Source organism: Hemibagrus wyckioides, linkage group LG24 (assembly GCF_019097595.1).
Source record: "Hemibagrus wyckioides isolate EC202008001 linkage group LG24, SWU_Hwy_1.0, whole genome shotgun sequence".
Classification (NCBI taxonomy): domain Eukaryota; kingdom Metazoa; phylum Chordata; class Actinopteri; order Siluriformes; family Bagridae; genus Hemibagrus; species Hemibagrus wyckioides.
In genome coordinates, this window is record NC_080733.1 from 6,254,591 (window position 1) to 6,276,048 (window position 21,458).

The 21,458-nt window shown below is 40.2% G+C and overlaps 2 protein-coding genes across 4 annotated transcripts in view; one reads left to right on the top strand and one right to left on the bottom strand.

The window, feature by feature from the left end:
* The window catches only part of ext1b (exostosin glycosyltransferase 1b), an 83,967-nt gene extending 80,329 nt beyond the window's left edge, over window positions 1-3,638 (top strand). Inside the window, exon 11 of the mRNA XM_058377878.1 lies at window positions 448-3,638. Coding sequence (XP_058233861.1) covers window positions 448-633 — 186 coding nt within the window. The 3' untranslated portion in view covers window positions 634-3,638. The remainder of the gene's footprint in view (window positions 1-447) is intronic.
* med30 (mediator complex subunit 30) lies at window positions 2,086-20,503 on the bottom strand. Of its 3 annotated transcripts, none has more exons than XM_058377879.1 (6): window positions 20,402-20,503; window positions 18,482-18,695; window positions 17,814-17,972; window positions 12,330-12,437; window positions 4,790-4,873; window positions 2,086-3,459 (listed from the first exon to the last, which is right to left on the bottom strand). In XM_058377879.1, the coding sequence occupies exons 2-6, from the start codon at window positions 18,632-18,634 to the stop codon at window positions 3,427-3,429; spliced, it is 537 nt and encodes a 178-aa protein (XP_058233862.1). In that variant the 5' UTR covers window positions 18,635-18,695; window positions 20,402-20,503; the 3' UTR covers window positions 2,086-3,426. The 3 variants fall into 3 exon arrangements, with proteins under 3 accessions (XP_058233862.1, XP_058233863.1, XP_058233864.1); XM_058377881.1 differs by lacking the exon at window positions 2,086-3,459 and adding an exon at window positions 6,899-6,963; XM_058377880.1 differs by having other exon boundaries at window positions 2,086-4,873.
* Window positions 20,504-21,458: the final 955 nt, after the last annotated feature.

Below are 21,458 nucleotides of genomic sequence, written 5' to 3' on the forward strand. Positions count from 1 at the left end.
TCGAAGCTGGAAGCACACAACTGTACAGAATGTCATTGTGTGCTGTAGATTTATTTTATTATCCCTTCACTGAAACTCAAACCCTGATCCAGCATGACACTGAGCACAGAGCTCCATGAAGACATGGTTTGAGAAGGTTGGAGTGGAAGATCTGGAAAGCCCCACTTTGAGATGAACTGGAACACCGACTGAACCCCAGACCTCCTCGCTCTTACAACATCAGTGTCTGATCTCACTAATGCTGTTGTAGTTAAATCATCACTAATCCCCAGTGTCACGCTCCAACATCTAGTGAGGAGAGTGCGGCACATTATGAGTAAGTCTGCAGTGGGACATTCAATTGAGGTGTGATGGTCAGGTGTCCACATACTTTTGGTTAAAAATTTTAGGTAAATATTGTTTCTGACTTTGAGACACTCTTTTCTCTCTCTCTCTCTCTCTCTCCAGTCATCCCGGGCGTCTCGCTGGGCAGATCCCGACCACTTCGCCCAACGTCAGACCTGCATGAACAAATTCGCCAGCTGGTTTGGCTCTATGCCTCTGGTCCATTCGCAAATGAGACTGGATCCGGTTCTGTTTAAAGACCAGGTCTCCATCCTCCGCAAGAAATACAGGGAAATTGAGCGCCTCTGACCAGACGAACGCCCCCTACTGAGCATGCAGCAGGGGGCACTGGGATACTCGGTGGAGAGCAGGAGGACGCAGGCACAGGAGTCTGCGGGTGTCACACCTCCACTTTCTTCCACGTAGTTGAACTATTAGTGACTAGTCTGGCAGAATGGGAGCACTCTCTGGGCTCTTTCATACATACACACCCAGACCACACTTTTGACCACAAGACTCAAAGATTGTTTTGTTTTATTTTTATTATTTTTATTTTTTAACGAATGCCGTCACGGACAGACGATCCTTGCCAGCACATGAGAGGATAATGGAGAAGGCAGGAGGGGACGCATCAGTGTGTCTTCACACACATCTACATATAAAGATACATCAGGATCTGAACCACAACTCATCATCACACGAAGACCTGGAGAATTGCTCGTTCGTACGTGTACACTTTACATATCTTATAACAGTTGCTAATTGTCTTATTCCACTCTTTTGTTCATTTCAGTACTATAAATAAGCAGTATACGTATTTTACAGGAAGAAATCACGTGATCAGAATTCACTGTTTTACATTAACCAGAGGAATTGCAAGTGCAAAAAACTTTTTTTTTATTTTTCCTCATTGCAAGGGTCTCAAAGGAATCATTTCTTTTTGTATTCCTTTAGTGCCAAAATGACTAATTGCCTTTTTGCTGCCATTATAGACTTCTATGCATTGAAATTCATTTACCCCTTCTGAAACGTATATTGTCTCACAACAAGCCAAATTCTTGTGGCAGAATCGAGGCATCTCTTTTGATTAACCAGGCCGCTGAAAGTTGCCTGTGAAGTGCTCGTAAAGCACTCGGTTCTGATCCGATGTCTATTTTAGGCTAAATTCCACCGAGAGTTCTCTTTCCAGATCTGTAGAACAATGAGCTGCATCCTGGAGACATGGCACCGCCTCATTGTTCAGCATTTATATTCTTCAGCGTGATTTACAAAACTTCTTTATCCACTACTAATCTCCATCTGGTCACAAATCCCTGTTGTTTTAGTTTTTTTTTTAAATGAACTTGCATCCTCTGGCACTGATTTTCTATCATAGGAAAGGTTAGAGCCCTCTGTACTTCTCTGCAGTACTGTATTGTTAAGCATTTGTCGGAGTAGAGCTCTTCACCGGTTTCTCTCACACAGGTACTTGAACGTGTGATGACTTGAAGGAGCAGCATGCTTTAGTGGCCTTTTTTGTGTTTTGGGGTTTGTTTTTTTTGGAAGGTGACTGGACTTAAATTGAGCCAGCAGTGAGCCAAAGTCGTCCCCCCCCCCCCCCATCTCATCACTCTATATACCACAGTGATTATAACAAACCTTAAACAACTGATGCTCTTATCTTACAGTTCCTTAAACACATGACATTTTTGTGTTTAATTGAAATTTCAACTATTTCCACAGTAGAGTTTTTAATAGCCAAGCTCTATGAATACGAAAACATTTTTTTTTTTATTGTTCTGTTTTGTATTCTTTACTTTTCCAGACTATTTACGATTACATTTGTATTTGTAATTATTATCAGCGCAATTCCAGACAGTTTTAGGTAATTGAGCAGAAAATTAAAACACCCCAAAGCAAATCTGAATCTTTTCCTGTATGTATTTGTGTCTGCAGTCTGTGATGTGTCTTTAACCATCTTGACGTGGGATTTTTTTTTTTTTAGCAGAATCCGTTATTCCCAGTGATGAGGCTTTGATTTGCGGCACCATGTGTTACGAATGCGGAGTAAAGACAATTTTCCAGAAGGTTTAGCCTTGTTTAATTTCCCCGTCTATCATTTAAACATGACGGATGACGGTAATTAAAGAGTAATAGCTAATGTGGCTGGCAGGAAACACTGGTACACATCTGGTGAACTGCTAAGTTGAATAAACCGTCTTAATTTCATTTTATATCCAATCGCGCGCTATGATTTGTGAATTGTTTCGTTTCACCGTCTCATTTGAAGTCTTCATTTTCAACTCGGTAAGCTGGTGAAAATAGCCATATTGACGAACGCAGCCTTGCTGTACATAAACTGTATTTATTTTCTTGCGTATATGTATAGTATTCACACACGCACCAAGTGGACAGAGTGTTCGGACATTTGTACAGCATCAAAAAAAAAAAACAACGAACAAATTTTTGTACGGTTTCCATTTTGTTTCCTTCCAGCTGACAAAAGTATGTGCAGCTTTGTGGTATTACTCCCATGGCCTGTAACTTTAATGTGATCGAGTATGAATGCAAAATCAGAGGATTATGTGATTTCATACAGTGTTAACAATTTGTTCGGACACTATTCTCATTGTTCGCTGGCGCCTTTATTTTTTTATATTTTTTTTTTTGAAGGCTCAGGCTGCTGCTGCTGCTGCTGTTGTGTAATCTGTCACCAAAGACTTGTGGTAACCGGCAGCCATAAGGGAAATGATTTTCTCCAGCTATTTTTCATTTTCTACCATGAAATTCTTCCTTCATAAAGCTAGAACTGGCATCATATATGAATGAGACATTTATTTTTGAAAAGCTCCTGCATAAACTTTGATTAGCAATAAAAAAAAATAAAAAAAAACAGCACTTAGAATCATGACCGGCCATGAGCAGTGATCTTTGCCTGATTGTGCCTTTTTGATTCAATTTGGGCTCGGAATTTTTTGATCGTTTCACATTAATGAAGAAGGGAAAAGTATGTTCGAGCGTAACATGCCACATAAGCAGCTTCATATTCTCTTACGCCGGAGTCTCTCCGAGAGCTCTCGTTTGTTCGGGTTAACATCTGCAGACTTGCATGACCACTTCAGACTACTTACTCATCAGCATCTGAGAACTTTTTTTCTATAGAAACAAACAAACAAACAAACAAAAAAACGTTATGACTTTGCACCCTCCTGTCCACCCTCCTTTCTCCTGTAATTAACAGACGTTTTTTTATAGAGATAATAAAGAAAATAGAATAATGCCAATTTTGTATGAATGATTTATAAGAAAATGAATAAAAGTCATATTTGATGGTAGATGATCGTGTGTTTATTTTATTTGTGTGTAGCCTGATGTTGTTAACGTTCTTTTGACACTTCCGACATGTTGCAAAGGCAATAGTTTGGAATTGCGTGCGTTCACATCCACTGTGACTGACAGATGTGTAACATGTAAACAGGCAGAAAGCAGCACCTTCTTCTCAAACACCTCACAGAAGTGTAGATCGTAAGGAATCAGTGTTGAGCTAGTGATGCTCCTCATCCTGTTTGTAAAAATGCACAAGCTGTCGAAATACGTGTTCCTCTTTAGTCAAGCTTAAAAAAAGAAACTGTTTCGATAAATGATTTCAGTATCAAATACAGTTTAGATAAAATAATTTTTCAGATGATCCCACATCCAAAGCGCCAACATCCTCGGCCTGGTCGAAGAGCCGCCATTTTGTTTGAACAGACGTTGCGCTCTTTCTTTGAAATGAACGTGCGCTTTTACTACTTGTTTAATGAAGATCAGATCATCCTCCCCCTAGCAAACACCGTTCTGACTAAACATCAGCCAGGCTTTAGTTTCACAGAGCAGCACAAAAAGCTTCCCAAATGTCTTTAAGACTTGTTTATGGTACATGCTTTTATATTAAAAACACTAATCCCATTTTTTTAAAGCATTATTGATATAGTGTTTAATAATTATGCAGTATAGCGCTGCCAGCATTTCTGGCATTACATAGGTTTTGCACTGAATAAAAATTTAAACACTGCATTATATATTACATATGTTCTATAATATATATCGGTGCTACATTTTGTTACAAAGCATTTAATTTAGATAAAAATGTGTCTGATTTACAAGAAGATAATTAAGAATGAAAGTTCAGGAAATTCGCAACAAGTAAGAGGTCCACTCTGTCTTTTAAATGTTCTTGCTGGAAACTGAATTCAAGGCAAATAAACTGAATCCTTACTGAGCCATGTAGCACGAACGTGCAGCAAAATTTACCCCATTTCACTCCATCGTTCCTCTTCCCTCCTTCCTTCGTGCAATTTTTCACCTCAGTACCCCTCGTCTGTCTTTGCTATCTTTCCACTTCACGCTCAGTGAAAACACATCTCATTAATGCAGTGTGTGTAGACAATAATATGCCTTCAAGTAGGCCGTGTGTATGTGTGTGTGTGTGTGTTTAGCTCCTCACTGCTAGCATGGAGTTAATCTCCCAGATGAGGTTTCTGAGCTGGTCCATTATCTGCTTCAGTTGTTGGTTCTTCTGTTTGAGTTTCTGTAAACGTAACACATAATCAGACTTATGACAGATAGAGGACAAGAAAAGAATAAAAATAAAACCATAATAATTCCTCATGAAGCACGTGTCATGTTCAGGAAAAAAATGTATTATATAAGTGCAAACATTATACATTATTAGTCATTACTAAAGAAATGGAATGGAAATGCAAGGCAAATATAGTAAAAGGAAAAACTCTCCTGGTGTTTAATAATGCAATCGTAGTGGGAATATATGCTGTAATAAATGCATCAGGACAATCTATACACACTTTCAAAATGCCTAAAGAGCCAACATTTAAAGAGCTGAAAGCAGTGCTGTCAGGACCGTGCTGCATATGCCATTCCTCACTGTTCATCATGCTCGGTCATGTGCATCTTTTCTTTCTTCAACATAAGTTTTTTTTAGTTTTCACATAAAAAAAAGCTTCACCTATGTTGTTGTTTTTGTTCTTTCAGCTGCTCCCTGTTCCACAGTGGTCTGCATGTTTTGACGCAAACCTCCCATTTTATCCTGGGTTGGGGACCGGCACTGAGAGTTAACTCTTCAGTGCCTGGATGAGCTCCCTGACCATGAATCAAACCCGGGTCGCAGCAAAGAGAGCTCAGAATCCTGCTGCTGGACCACCAGGAGGCACCTAGTCACCTATGATTTAAGAAATTATTTTGCAGATGTAGTGTAGCACCTGCCACCTCACAGTTCGTCCCTGAGCTCAGGTTACTGTCTGTGTGCAGCCTCACACGCACTTCACACGCCTGTGTGGGTTTCCTGCAGGTTGCCTGGTTTCCTTCCATCTCTCTGAACCCTGCAGGACAGCCCTAACCAAGGATGAAGTCAAAAATGATGTAAAAATAAATGTGCACGGGGTTGCCAGTTTATTAGGACACCAGTTCTTTGTATCCTCCACATGACTGTGCTGTGTGGTAGTAATGCAGTGTAATGCACAACGAGTTAGCATCAACAGAGCTTTGGAAGACTCCTGACTGGCAGTTAATTCAATACAGCTTTTTCCAAAATGCCTTTTCACACATGACGCTGTCAAGGGGTTACTGTGAATGGTGCAAAAAGCAGACTACTATAGATGACCAGTCCTGTAGCTGGAAACAGTATGTACACTCTCCGAAGGCCAAAGGGGAATTGCAGAAATAAAGGTAAATCCCTTTCAAATACGAATGGTGTGCAAGATGTCATCTTAGAACACACACCACTTGGTCTTGAACTTGGTCTTCAACTCTTATTGCCCATTTGAGGCTGCCGATATTGTCAGCAAAGAATGAGAAAAGTGCATCTCCAGCAGGCATGGGAGCCCCTAAACCAGATTAAGCATCCAAAGTCCATAAAGCCATCACGCTTGATATGAACACAACAGACTGATGGTGGCAATGTGAGGGTGTGGAGAATGTTTTGCTGACACACTTTTAGACCCCTGATACCCATTGAAGAACTACTGAACTGCAAAGCGTGTCTGAACATCATTGCTGACCAAGTTCATCGCTCCCCTGGTTACAGTTTAGCCACACTCGGGTGAATACATCCAGCATGATAATGCACCATGTCACTAGGCACATATCATCACTGAATGGCTCCAAGAACATGACAGCAACTTTTCACTGCTTCAGTGGCCGGCGCGGTCCCCAGAAATCAACCCTATCGAGAATCGTGGAGATGGGGTGGGAAGAAGGAACGGTGGTAAAACTGCACAGCTGTCCAATTTGCACCAAGTGCACAATGCAGTTAATGGTACAACACCTTCGCAGTGTAGTGGAGAATCCATGTCCAAGAGAATTTATACCAAAGGAGACACAACACATTACAAGAGAAGTGGAGGTATACCAATTCGTCAAGTTTGAAAGTTTATTTCTTAATAAACTGACAAGTGCACACTTTTAAGATGAAGCTAAGAAATATGACTATGTCTGCACAGGAATATTTATTAGCTGGATACAATCTGAAGATTGGCAAAAAAAAAAAACTTTGATACTCCTGTTGTACTACTTTGTTAGAAACGTTCAAACACAGTACCTCCTTTTGCTTCTCCGTTCTGCTTCGCTTTTCTCTGAAGCTCAAACGGCGCTCAGAAGAACCAGCTGTAATAAAGTGTGACAAAGGATCAAAAGCCCACAAAAAAATCTTTTAAATCGGTGAGGTTGAGCCGCTGGATTTTTAAGCTTCCAAAACTCCTGTTTTATCCTACTTCTATTTATTTTATCAGACCATACAGCTGTTGATTATTTTCCTATCACAGCACAAACTGTCCACACATCTGGCATACAGTAATAAAAATTTATTCCACAGAGAATCCGATACATCTGATGTAAATATTAATGCGCTTGTTCCAATTTGTTGCCTTTTCTATAATCTGCACTACAGTTCACTTTGTTACTTTATACAATGTGCCATATCTCCCTAGTGGTTTTATGGTACGATATTTTAATATACATTTCGACACTTTAGCGCAATCTTGTATATTGTATCTTGTATATATTTTACACTGTACTCTGTTTATTTATACTTAATTTTTTTATTTTTTAAACTTCTGAATTTCAATTCCTTTCATGAGTGTTAGGTGTAAATGTTTCATCGTATTGTATACAATGATAATAAAGTATCTTACCTTAACTTTATAGCCTTAATAGCAGCTTACAATTGGTATGTCACATATACTGATTACAAAATGTGTGTAAAGCAGCCAGCAGACAGACAGTAACTGGTTTGTGGCTTCTCTCTTAGTATATATATGACCCTGTAGGGCAGGAGACCCCAACCACCGGACGACGGGCCAGTACCGGACCATGGGTCATTTGTTAGAAATAATAAAATCTTGTTTTTATTTTAGTTCTATTTCATTAAACCTCGCAGTCTGCATAGTGTTTTATTTTTTAAAATGATCACTACCGTCTGTTCCTCTCTCATACGCGATCAATTAAGCTAACCCTAGCAATAATGAGCAAAAAAACAAACGTTGCTGGAGAGCTACTGTGAAAAGGAGGAAAGACCCAATGATAAAACAGCAGTCCTGCTTAAATTATGGCTTCATCATGGCACCTGCTCTGTATAATATGTGCATGACCGGCTATCCGGCGAGGCCATATTAAAAATAAAGTGCATAATATACGGTGTAATGATTACATTTACATTATATATGCAATAATTAGATGACATATTATTCACTTTATTGTATTTTGTTATGCGTGTGATCCGTGGACCGCTGCTGTAGACGTCCCGCTAGCCAACATGTTGTGATTTTTCCTTTCACCTCATGGTGTCAGCAGACTGTGTTTAGCTCAAACGCAAGATCCGACTACACCGGCAAATCAATTTACGCGATGCTACATGGCTTCTCACCGTCTAGTAAGAATTCAAAACAGCTGAAGACCATTAAGCATGGAAAACCTAGTGAACTCTTGAGAGTCGCTAACTGAAGTGGATTTCATATACAGTGCAGAAGAGTGCATATATGACTGGCTCTCTGGGATTCTGATTACAGGAACGAACGCGTTTTGTGAAGGTTAAACATTAAACACAGATGGAAGGAATGTGTTGAAAGACATGTTCTTTAGTAAGAAATAAAACGTAATCCTTAGCGATCGTTAGTTCTATGGTATATGAGGAATAAAACGTTTCGGGACACAATGCTACTTGAACAATTAACACATGACAAAAAAAAACTATTCCGAACTCACAATCAGACAAACTCATTTTCCAGTTCAAGAAAGTTTTAAGTGAAAAATGTGTACGCTGCTGAACTATGAGTGACTTTAAAAAGAGAATGACTATTAAACGCAGTCATAGAGAGGAATTAAAATCCCTGCTTTCATTCCTGCAGATGGAGTGGAAATCAGGTCTAAGTGTCAAGAAGTGAGGTGAAGGGATTAAGAAGGTGAAGGCAGGAAAAGGTTTCACTAATACCACCGCTGCGCCTCCTCGTTCTCCTCCCACAACACCTCACAAATCTAGTCTTGATATAATAAGGAGTGCAGGCTCTCACTTTTTCTCGAGAAGTCCTTCAGAGTTGCAGAGAGCTGAAGTCAGCCAGCGTGGCCCGCGGCTGTAATAAGAGTAGACATCTGAATTCATGCTGCTGCTATGCTGGAACGAAACTATGTGCACTGAGCTTGGCAGCTTCCTGTAGTGAGGGGAGGACATCATCAGCAAATGAAAAATGAACTCGGTGGTTGAATTAGTAACTCAGATCAAAGCTGCAGCGACGCGACCATGACTCTGTGTTACTAAAAAGGACAGATGTAGCATGACGTTGCATGCTTGATGCCATCCTCTATTATACTCGATTAGGATTATGCTTCTGCTGAAACGGTAGTACGTGAGCAGACAAAGTTTAGACACGTTAAATAAAAGGGGGAGAAAGAAATCTCTTACTATATGTGCAGATGAATAACTTTGTAATGCTACAAAGTGAAGTGGAGTACACATTGTACTGTCGATGATGGAGAGACTCTTTATTGATTAGGGTTCATTTTTCAATCAAGGTATTGATTTGTGCCGTACTTGGTTACGTGGCTTGTTGTTGCAAATACAGCACATGCACTTTGACGTACAAGTCAAAACGTAATCTGCTGATTAGGTGAGAATGAAAGAATAATATGTTGGAGTTTGAATAAGTTCAGTCTATATTCACTTTCAGTTTGTCTGCTCATCCAAAAAAAAAGACAATCATATAATTGAATAATTCAGTCCTTAATGGTTAGACTGGTGGCTGGTTAGTGTTACACAAAGCGAGCCTGTCCCTCTGCGATCATACAGAGACAGAGAACAGCGAAGGCATGCTCTCCTTGCAGATTACAGGATCGAGGTGAAGGACAAGCAGGAGAGAGAAAGACGGAGTGGGAGGCTGGACGGCCACAAGAGGGATGAGCTCTACTTGCGGCAAACGCTGATGCAATCAGAACAGACGGGCAACAAGAGCCAAAGAGAAAAAGTAAACTACTCTGTCTGAAATATGTAAATAACTTTTAAAATTACCGTCGATGCATAAAAACTAGTTAAAATACTCACTCAGGGTAAAAAAGCAAGAATTCTAAATAAAGCCTAAACCAGGCATTCTCTTGAATTTCTCCCAGAGTAAACGCTTTCATCTTTTCCTCTGACTGTCAGGAGCACAGCGATCGCTTCACTGACAACGTGAGAAAGAGAGAGATATCTGTGAGAGCGAGCTAAGCACTAATTCCACATTTATGTCTGATCTGAAGGAAAGGGTTTTTCTTCTGTTATGGGAAAGAAGGAAAAATGGCAAAGATAGCTTTGTGTTAAAAGGAACTCGTATGCTGTAAGGTTGTGCTCTGACTGATGTGTAGGAGATTTTTAGATGATGTTATCTACAGAGTCGGTAAACAGAAAGACAGAAAAGGAAAGAAAATTTCCTGATCTTTTCTGAAAGGAGTCCTGAAATAATAACGTAGGAAATGTATTAATTTAACAATTAATAATTAAGTCGTTCAAGTTGATTAAAGCAAAGAAACATTATGATTAGTAGTAGTGGCATTAATAAAATCATGTATTAAAAAACCTTATCGGTTCTGAAAGCTACAATGGCACAGAAATAAAAATGTAGGAAATGTAGCAAATGCACACCAGATACATATTTCTCTGCCTTAAGCAGAGCATTAAAATTCTCAGACATCCTCACTTATACCCTTGAACATGCTGTACGCTGTCTGTTTACCCACTACACGGCAATTACAACAGGCTCAGCTTGGCACACAGGAGAAACACAGGAAGTGGCACATCATGGAAAGAGAGCACCGTACAAGTATACTGTAAGTCTGAAGAACTCTGTGTGTGTGTGTGTGTGTGTGTGTGTATGGTGAGACGAGCCAGCTCTCATTACAGCTGTGTGTGCGTTTGTTTATCAGTCCCCACAACCCCAGCGCCGCTCCAGTGATAAGAGCCACAGCAGCTGATGCCAAAACCCTGCTCATTATGTGCTCGCCACCCGTTCTGAGTCCTGTCTGAAATTACAAACATTCTCCTCTATAATATCTCACTTTCCCATTTGAATAAAGAGGACAGACACGGTAATTAACAGGGTATTAAAAAATCTGGGAGGAGGGAATGGGATGGAGGGGGAGAGAGAAGAGCGGAGAGGAACGCCACAGAATTAATAAGAGCTGCGATCTCTCCAAGGCCTTTTTAATGGGCTGTGACAGGAATTTATTCACACTTAGAGAGATATTAAATCAAACGGCTTGCTCTGAAGAGAGACGGCCCGCCGCCACAGCGTCAGCGAGCTTAGGCCGCTGGGACACGCACAAACACACACACACACACACACGCATGCCCTCTCTGAGATCAGGTGGTGTTATAAATTGTCTAGAGCACAATAATGAACTAATTCACTGCTGTAGATTAGATCGGCTTTTTTGTGTTCAGCGTTTTGCGCGACCGTTCCTATATTAACTCGCCGAGGAAAATCAGGCGGCTCTTTTAGTTGAGACAAAGATGCATGTTCGCAATTAAGCTGCTGAGAGCAGACAGGAAAAATGCAACAAAGCAAATGGGCCGCACAAATCAGTCTCAGCTCCACACAGCCAATGTAAAAGATGAGGACAGGAGCAGAGTCATGTGTGAATATGGGAACAGTGATAAGGACGAAGGTCGCTCTACTACTCCGAGGACTGCAGAGCGATATTTCAGGTGACTCCTGACTAACAGTAATTACCCTAATCGACAGATAACGAGGACAGGACCATCTTTCACAGCTCCCGAAAGGAGCACTGCATTACTATATGTACTGCTTGACAACTCTCAGCCCCCAAGCCCCTGAGTGCTCAGTATCTGGAATTAAACATGGAAGACACTATGCTGAATTTACAATTTAAACAGAGAGAAAAAGCATTCCACCATGTGTGAAAATTTTGTGGGATCGACCGACAATGTCAGTTTGTCTGGAATTTTGAACCATGCATTTCACATGATCTGTTATGACACTATATAATCCTTCCCCTGAAAAAGTGTCTCTCTACTGTTTGTTTGTTACATTCTATGTCCCTTGTGTGCCTCCTTGGAAATATTCCACCAATCCCATCTATCCAAGCCATTCCTTTCATGCTTGAAGGCACAGCTGAGGCAGATGCAGAGAAGTGGCTGACATCTGCTCCCCATATTTGGCTGTGACGCTGACCTCCCCCGAGTTCCTCGTCCCTTATTCCCACTACATGTTCTCCGCGTCCAACATGTTGCCTGCAGCTGCTCGTTTGGTCAGCCCAAAGCTTTTTACAAATACAGCTTGTTTAAAATTAGAAATCTGCCCGGCACTGTTCAAGATTATTTGTCTGGGCCACCGGGTCATGCTGATTGATCTTGTGGTCCTATACCAAGGTTCTGGTGTAAATTAACCAGAAAATGAATACACTTGCTTGGATTCTGTCTGCACATTACAGCAAACAGCTACATTAGACTGTAGAGCACAGAGACGGGGTAATGAGACCACACTGACCTTGTTCACCTCAAGCACTTCTCTTCTCTCTTCGCTAGCTGAACGCATCTGACTGGCTACACGCTCATCCAGTTTGGAGCTGTCGTCCTCCACGTAGGGGATGAGTTGCTGCAGCGGAGGCAAAAAGAAATGTCAAGGCATAGCTCTTAAAAACAAATCGGATAAGATTGAATATATGAAACCCTTTACACATTTGAAATGACCTTACATTTGTTCAGCCATGCTGCATAAATGTGTGAGAATTCAGGGAGGAAACATATTAATGCAATCAGCTCAACAGATGCGAGTGTAATTCTTTACTTACCAGGCCTCAGAATGCTGACATGCACATTTTGAGCAACAGTCACTAATATGCTGAATGCTTCATAGGAAAAATATAGGCTGTATGTAGAGAAGGCTGCAATCCTCACATATATCTATATTGAGCCAATATCACAAATAATGCTGGATCGGCTGTGTGAGAGGGAAAGAAATAAATCTAATCATGTAATAGACTAAATTTAACATGATATTTATTCTTTTATACAATATCAAGTTTTAATGTTACATTTTAATGTTAAGTTTTATTTAATTTGTGATGTTAGGCTGGGATTTTTGTATTTTCTTCTCAGAACATTTTTATTTATTTATCCGTTTATTTATAACTATTATACTGAAATTCCAGTACAATGATACGATAGAAAATTACTATTGTGATAAATTATGTCTTATGTCTCATTACTTTTTTCCTGAGATATTATGCTTATATCATGTTTTTTTTTATTTATTTTTTTTTTATTTTACATTTTTAAATAATATTTTTATAAAGTAAATCTGACTGGAATTAGCTGATTTTTTCCCCCTAATCTTTTCAATTGTAAAATGTTTGTTTTTCTTCTTTTGCCGTGTAAAAATATTTATTTCATTATTTTATCTTTAACATTAAATGTCATTTTGTAGACATTAAATAAATAACTGAACAGTTTATTTTAATTGAACACTACTGTATTGGTTTAGATATTGAGATTCTAAAAACTATGATATTTTCGTCCACGCTTAAGTTCTTTTATTTGACCTTTTATTTAACTTTCCACTGTGATGTTGATGGTTATCTATGACTTTCTTTCTGTAAGGTAGCAGACAGCCTGAAGGTTCGACTACGGTCATTTTAGATGCCCGTCTTAAGTGCTATAATTCGTATGATTATTAATTATAGCACTGCATCGCACTGAGCTTAAAGCTTAATATTAAAATAAAGCCGATGCTCAAGGTTTCGGTTACGTAGTGAACAATAAAATGGGAGAGAAGAAAGAGGATAAAAAATAAAAAAAAAAGCACTTATTAGAGATCCGACTAAAAATTGCTTTTCATTTCCATTGCTTTAACAGCTAAGTAATGATCTCATTAGCACTTTCCAAACAGCATGTGTTCCACAAACATCAACTTTCTGAAACTAATGATGTATAGTCTCACCAGAAACTACTTCAGGTTGAAATATTTATACTGTCATTCTTGGATTTGAGCAGCTCTACTGCTAAATTGTCAAGCTGTCAGTGAGTTTCGACTTTCAAGCCTCTATCACGAGGCAGCTATTCTTTGGTTGAAAGAAAACACACATCCATTATTTTTGCTGTTTCTGCAATAACAGGGTAAGAATTTTCAAACTGTTTGACATTTTCCATTACCTAAAAAACTAAAGTAAAAAATAGTGTTATTTCTACGAACATGGTCTGTGTGCCACCACTTTCTTGTCTGATTATATTTGCTTGGCCCAGCACCTTCAAATAATTCATCTTCTCTGATACTTTACTGTAGTCCTTGGAGTGAGCCCCAGCATGTCCACTGTGCTTCATCTCCCTTATTACCGTGCTCCATCCAGAGTGTTGGCTTCAATCAGTTCCACATCACTTCTAATAATTCATTCTTTTTTTGTAAACACTTCCTGCCTGAAACAACCTTGACAAATTATCAGCGTGTCTCTGTAGTCGGTCACCTCAGCTTAAATCACACTGACACCTGCTGGTACACAGATCCAAACAAGCTGCTGCCCCGACACTGCGCAGAAGTAACCCGATATCATGCCGAGTATGAAAGACGTCCTGAAACTGTCCTTCCATATCAATTTTGGATCGGTTTGTCCTATGGTTGTATATAGACGCTTCACACGGTCAGCTTATTTCTTCTAGAGAATTTAAAGCAGCCATAAAGATCCATGGAGTCAGATAAGGCAGCGATGGTATTAAAGGTGTTCCATTTCAACGCATGCTTTACATTTTCCTACAAAGAACAAAGAATTCTTTCATCTGAACAGACAGACGGTTTATTCAACCATTACACTGGTTTATCAGAACGGCTCAGACAAGAGCTCCCAGCTGTAACGTGAATGACGGGTTCATATTAATATTGTAAAGATGTGCTCCTATTGTTTCTATAGTAACAGCTCCTACACAGGCTCTTGTACAGCAGACACTCCACATAATCTAAGACTAATAATAAACTGAATAGAGAAAAAAGGTGTTGTCTGATAAACTCATGCCACCTCACACCTCCCTTACCCCACGCACCCATGTGCAAGCGTGAATCATTTTCATATAACTGCACAGCGTGTCGTGTGTTTTTTAATCATTAGCGCTTGTTGCTGCGCTGCTCTACATTACTAATCACACACTGCCACAGCAGTCACGGTACATTACACATGAACGTTGTAGCTGATATTACAACACCTTCTAGTTTGTTAATGTTTATCTATAACGATTATGTTTACCTGCACTACATATATTACAACATGATTTGCAATATTTAAAACTAAAACCAAACAAAAGTGATTCAAATTGTGGCATGTTTTTGCGGACTTGATTTTTATTTTATTTTTTTTAAGTAAAAGCCTTTTAGCTTTTGTGCTATTACATAGTAGTCATACAACATAAACTGGAAAACGAAGCCAACGCAGGACTCCACTCATCATTCGTTCATTCATTTATCTTCACTGACCACTTTATCCTGGAGTATATCCTAGGAACATTAAGCATGAGGCAGGTATACGCCCTAGATGAGAGACAAGTCCACTGCATGGACGCACAACATGCACACAGGCTTTCACACATAGGGGAATCTTTAGCATAACCAGTCCACTGCATGGACACACATCATGGACACACTCTTTCATACCTGGTTTTTGGGAGGAAAGCAGAGAACCTGAGATGAAACCCATACAGACTGCAGGGAGAAGGCAGAAAACTCTATACAGACAGTACCTTAAAGTCAGCAGCAATGCAACACACTGAACCACACAGTGCTGACCCTTCAAGAGCTCTCTAGATAAGAGTTGTGTTGTGGTAACAGGCAGGCGGTGAACGCGGGAGAACAGCAAAAGCAACGTTACTCATACTTTGGACAATGGAGGAAGATGTGGTTTGTTGCTTGACAGAGAAGAATGACTCAATGAGGTCCACTCATTTTCTTCACTTTGAAGGAGAAAAAACAGATGGAAAAACTGAAGTGGTAAATGAAATGACATTGGCTCTTTTCAACTGTGCAGGAAATTCCAGGACGCTGAGAAGCTGGGGGACTGTTCAGTGTGGAAAGTGCTGATGCAAGCGACTGTGCCAGCTGTTCATACTGCAGCCTGCATCTCATTAGAGCAGTGATGAGGTAATGCCACTGACTCCATTAGCCCACTTCCTGTTTGGAGAACTAGCTTCAGAAGAACTATCAGAGCACTTGAAGTCAAACTGCAGAGAGGGCTTGGACAGCATAAACATCCTCACAAAAGCACAAAGGGGTTTTTTGGCTATATCGTACAGTTAAGAATATTGTTAAAAATGACCTTTCAAAGCTGTTACTCTTGTAATGCTTTTCCTTGTAAGAGTTAGAGTCAGGTTCTAGGAAGAACTACTCAATAACTCTCAAAAATGCTTCTTTGGAAAGTGATCTTTTGGAATGGGGTGAGAGTACAAGTCTAAAGGGAACAATTACGAGCAATAAAATTACTACAAAATGCCCACTCTGTTGACAATAAGAAGGTGGATTTATGGAGAGGCTTTTGGTTTTAACAGAAGCGGGGGGTTTTTTCCACATTTTTCCTGGCATTGCATCCATGTTATTTGCAGAACAGGGATTTGAAACTAGAATTCAGAATGGGTGACTGAATTCACTGCTCAAGACTACATTAACAAATCTCATACAAAACGATTAATGTGCACAAACTCTGCATGTAGCCAAGCCCACCGCATACACAGAGACCACCAATAGGAACACCAATCAAGGAGAAATCCTATTTTGACTGTTTTTCTAAACGAGTTGGTCCATTTTCGTACATTACCCACAATGCCATCTGACTGCCTGCTGATACATCTCTGCATGCTGTACATCTCCTATAGTCCTCTAGTCCAGATCTCTCACTTCCTCATCTGTACACTCTGCTCAAACTTCTAAATCTCATGCTAATGCCATAGTCAGTAATGTCAATGAGTCTCTGCCGTAATTGTCATATACCTTCAAGGAATTAACAAACTTTGAGTCTAATGTTTGTCCTCTCCACTACTTCAACGTTGGATTTCTCTAGAAATCGAAAGAAAGAAAGAAAGAAAGAAAGAAAGAAAGAAAGAAAGAAAGAAAGAAAGAAAGAAAGAAAGAAAGAAAGAAAGAAAGAAAGAAAGAAAGAAAGAAAGAAAGAAAGAAAGAAAGTCTTTCCAGAGACACAAAATCATCTGTAACATCCAGTCAATCACTTAACATAACACTCAGTTATTTAGATATTTTGAGGTTTTTGATAGATGGATGGATGGATGGGAGAGTGAGTGATCTTTTGTTTTCAGAATCTGTGGGAAAACATATTTTGAGGTCATTCTACAATCAATTGTAACATACATTGCTCTTTGATTCATTATTTCCATATCCCAGCTCTCACCACCAAATGGTGATCAAATCAGACGGTGATCAGGAACTGTGAACTAGATGACAGTTGGGGGTCGACTCCGGGGATCTTTCTCCCATTCAGTGCTTTGTTTAAGAGTATCACATCTAGGCTTTTACTGTCACACCTTCAAGGCCTGCCCACTCAAGATGCAACGTATGTGCCTTTTCACTGGACTCGATGACTACAGTGCCACTGCAGTGAGATCAGATCTTCAATAAAAGATTCCTGCTTCCTTCTTCCAAGTCCCCTGGTCTGCTTCGGTGAATTCATGACAGAACACTAAGAATAGACCACTTGCCACTGCACTGTGGCCTGTGGCAGACCAATATGGCTGAAGCTACAAGTTTATAAATATAAATTGTAAATAGAAATTATAAATAGAATAGTGTCGAAAGAGAAGTCCTTGAAAACTCATAAATAATTTCACCTCTAACTTTATTAAGCCACATGTGCTGTTTGGACATCTACTGATGCAATACACTTGGAGCCAAGAAGCCAGTAAACTTTTTTTGTTAGGATCAGTACTACATGCTCTTTGTTCTGCTTTGACCTTGTGCTGTGTGGAAAGTGTGAAAACGGGTGGTAACCTCAGGAGGAATGGACTCCAGACCAGCGCAGTTCTCATTGCATTTGTCATAGACGAGGCGCAGTTTGCGGAAGAGGACAGACAGCATGCGCAGGTGCTCCTGCAGCTTCCCCAGCCGGTCCTGATGCGTGTTCGGATGGTACGTGACCCCATTCGGTAACTGTGACAAGAATGTGGACAGACAAAAACAGACAGAAGACACATAGGTCAATAAATGAGATGAGAATAAAGTTTCAGTCTTTTCCACATTAGTGTATGGGCTTCATGATGATATTGTAAACAACCTTGAGGCAGGGTGGCACTATTCACTCAGAGAAAGTGTCTATTTTGTTATTTATTTGTGTTAAAATTAAATACTTTTAAGTATATAATGTTTTACATTTATACTATTTATGCTGTATATTTATATTTTTATATTTAATGACTGGTATTTTTATATTTGAGTTCATTTTAGGTCTTTGTTGGTGCTATATATATATATATATATATATATTTGCTGTAAAAGCCAACTGAGGCTACAGTGCAGGTGTGTGTCTGTGTGTACTCAGCTGATTTTGAAGTCATTAAAAATAACAACCCAAAACACACATGAACAAAATATGTGGGCACAAAATGTCTGTGTCTCTGCCAACAGTTTCAGACAGGGCATTCTCCCTCATCTGCACTCACCTGCATGTTTCTAAGTAGCTGGAAAATTTCCATGGTTCTTAAAACTATGTCCTGTACAGTTTCCTGTCCAATGCGACATAGCGAGGCTGTGTTTACATCCCGGGCTGCTTGCGCCTGCTGCGCAGGAAACTGGCCAAGTGGTGGAGTTGTCATGAGGTCAGAAGCAGGAGAGGCACTGGGGCAGGTGGCTACTCAGTGTCACACAGTGGCATACCTACAACACAGACACAGAAGAGAGCTAAATGTGGGTTACTCCTCTAGGGTGTGAAACCAGGATGGGCCTCAGATCCACCATGTTCCTGACCAGGACACAGCAGTTACTGAAGATGACAAAGAGGATGTGTTTGGCTTGAGTTAAAGAGAGTGAACAGACAGGAAAAGAATGCATAATCGATCTAAAAAAAAAAGGCTGCATGATGGATCTAACGATCTAAAATACACTTCATTCAGTGTGTCACATTTCAAATATGTCACATATCTCCAAACGTCTTAAAAACTATATAATATCTTCCCAAGCCTGCTCCTTAAGGGGCTATGATTTCTGTTAAAAGTTCTCTTACTGAAAATGGATGGATGGATGGATGGATGGGTGGGTGGGTGGATGGGTGGATGGATGGGTGAATGGGTGGGTGGATGGATGGGTGCGTGGGTGGGTGGATGGATGGGTGCGTGGGTGGGTGGATGGATGGGTGCGTGGGTGGGTGGATGGGTGGATGGATGTGTGGATGGATGGAAGGATGCATGTGTGGGTGGATGGGTGGATGGATGGGTGGATGGATGGAAGGATGCATGTGTGGGTGGATGGGTGGATGGATGGGTGGATGGATGGGTGGATGGATGGAAGGATGCATGTGTGGGTGGATGGGTGGATGGATGGGTGGATGCATGTGTGGGTGGATGGGTGGATGGATGGGTGGATGCATGTGTGGGTGGATGGGTGGATGGATGGGTGGATGGATGGAAGGATGCATGTGTGGGTGGATGGGTGGATGGATGGGTGGATGCATGGGTGGGTGGATGGGTGGATGGATGGGTGGGTGGATGGGTGGATGGATGGGTGGATGGATGGGTGGATGGATGGAAGGATGGATGGGTGGATGCATGTGTGGGTGGATGGGTGGATGGATGGGTGGATGGATGGAAGGATGCATGTGTGGGTGGATGGGTGGATGGATGGGTGGATGGATGGAAGGATGCATGTGTGGGTGGATGGGTGGATGGATGGGTGGATGCATGTGTGGGTGGATGGGTGGATGGATGGGTGGATGCATGTGTGGGTGGATGGGTGGATGGATGGGTGGATGGATGGAAGGATGCATGTGTGGGTGGATGGGTGGATGGATGGGTGGATGGATGGAAGGATGCATGTGTGGGTGGATGGGTGGATGGATGGGTGGATGGATGGAAGGATGCATGTGTGGGTGGATGGGTGGATGGATGTGTGGATGGATGCATGGAGACTCTGATCGGTCTGAAAGGTCCTGTCCAATCACCAAGTTTCTGTATGAGCTATTAATCCAATCACAGCACAGAAGGCGGGGTTATTCGGTTATGGCTCGGAGACATGTAACCGGTTTAGTATCAGGAATTACTAACTAGCGTTTTACTAGTAGGTACACCTCAGGTGAAGAATAAACTGTTCTGGATAAACAAGTAGGCTCACATATTCTGATTTGTCACAACAAAACGGGATGGTTTATAAACTAGCTATTTTCATCATTTCTGTCCTAATTAACATTCCCGATTAAAGAAAACATTACCAGCTGGTCAGTGTCCTATTGGCTAAACAGGTTAGCTAGAACACCTGGTTTAGTGCAAACTCACAAGGAAAAAGTCAAAGCAAGGCTATGCCACAGATCCTTCTTGCCACGTTTCAAGCAAAACATGTTATTCTTTAAATGTTTACTTCTGTACAATTACCTGTAACGCTACTTCTCTGTGGACTGTTGACAAGATGTCATTCCTCTTCGGCGTGTCGAGATCTCCGCTGTTTTTCGGTCAGTTATCGCGAGAGTTCGAGACTGTACCGTAAAGTACCTAAATAAGGCTCATTCCGTTCATAAAACACCACTGCAAGACTGTATTTTATCCTCATGAAGTATTAACACCCATAGAAATGTCGCACTTCTTACTTTTGCAGAAATTGTGTCAGATTTTTGAAGATGATAAATAATCAATTTAATTTCAAAAGCATTTGTTACAGTTTTGGTAATTAGTAATGCAGTAGTCCTAATTACTGGCTTATTATTTACAATAGAGCTGTTTAGGTGATTGACTGTGTTTGGCTGGAATTAAAACAACACAACACTAAAGCTGGAATACATTCATGGTGACAAACATTTTTACACAGAGACAAATCTTTCCTAGAGATTTTTCATTTGTTTTGTTTGTTCGTTTGTTTTTGTTTGGTTGGTTTGCTTGTTTTTTCATTTGGTTGGTTTGTTTGTTTTCGTTTTGTTTGTTTTTTTGTTTTGTTTGTTTTTGTTTTGTTTGTTTGTTTTTCATTTGGTTTGTTTGTTTTCGTTTGTTTTGTTTTGTTTGTTTCTTTGGTTGGTTGGTTTGTTTGTCTTCGTTTGTTTTGTTTTGTTTGTTCATTTGGTTGGTTGGTTGGTTTGTTTGTTTTCGTTTGTTTTGTTTTGTTTGTTCATTTGGTTGGTTGGTTGGTTTGTTTGTTTGTTTGTTCATTTGGTTGGTTTGTTTTTTTGTTTTGTTTGTTTGTTTTTCATTTGGTTTGTTTGTTTTTTCATTTGGTTGGTTTGTTTGTTTTTGTTTTGTTTGTTTTTTTGTTTTGTTTGTTTTTGTTTTGTTTGTTTGTTTTTCATTTGGTTTGTTTTCGTTTGTTTTGTTTTGTTTTGTTTGTTTCTTTGGTTGGATGGTTTGTTTGTCTTCGTTTGTTTTGTTTTGTTTGTTCATTTGGTTGGTTGGTTGGTTGGTTTGTTTGTTTTTTCATTTGGTTGGTTTGTTTTTTTTGTTTTGT

Excerpts from the sequence above, each read along its gene's own strand:
- med30 (XM_058377879.1), bottom strand. The coding sequence starts at position 18,634 with ATGACAACTCCACCACTTGGCCAGTTTCCTGCGCAGCAGGCGCAAGCA. Across the intron at positions 17,973-18,481 it reads AGCTACTTAGAAACATGCAG|TTACCGAATGGGGTCACGTA; the intron begins GTGAGTGCAGAT and ends TTCTTGTCACAG. Across the intron at positions 12,438-17,813 it reads TGGAGTCCATTCCTCCTGAG|CAACTCATCCCCTACGTGGA; the intron begins GTTACCACCCGT and ends CCTCCGCTGCAG.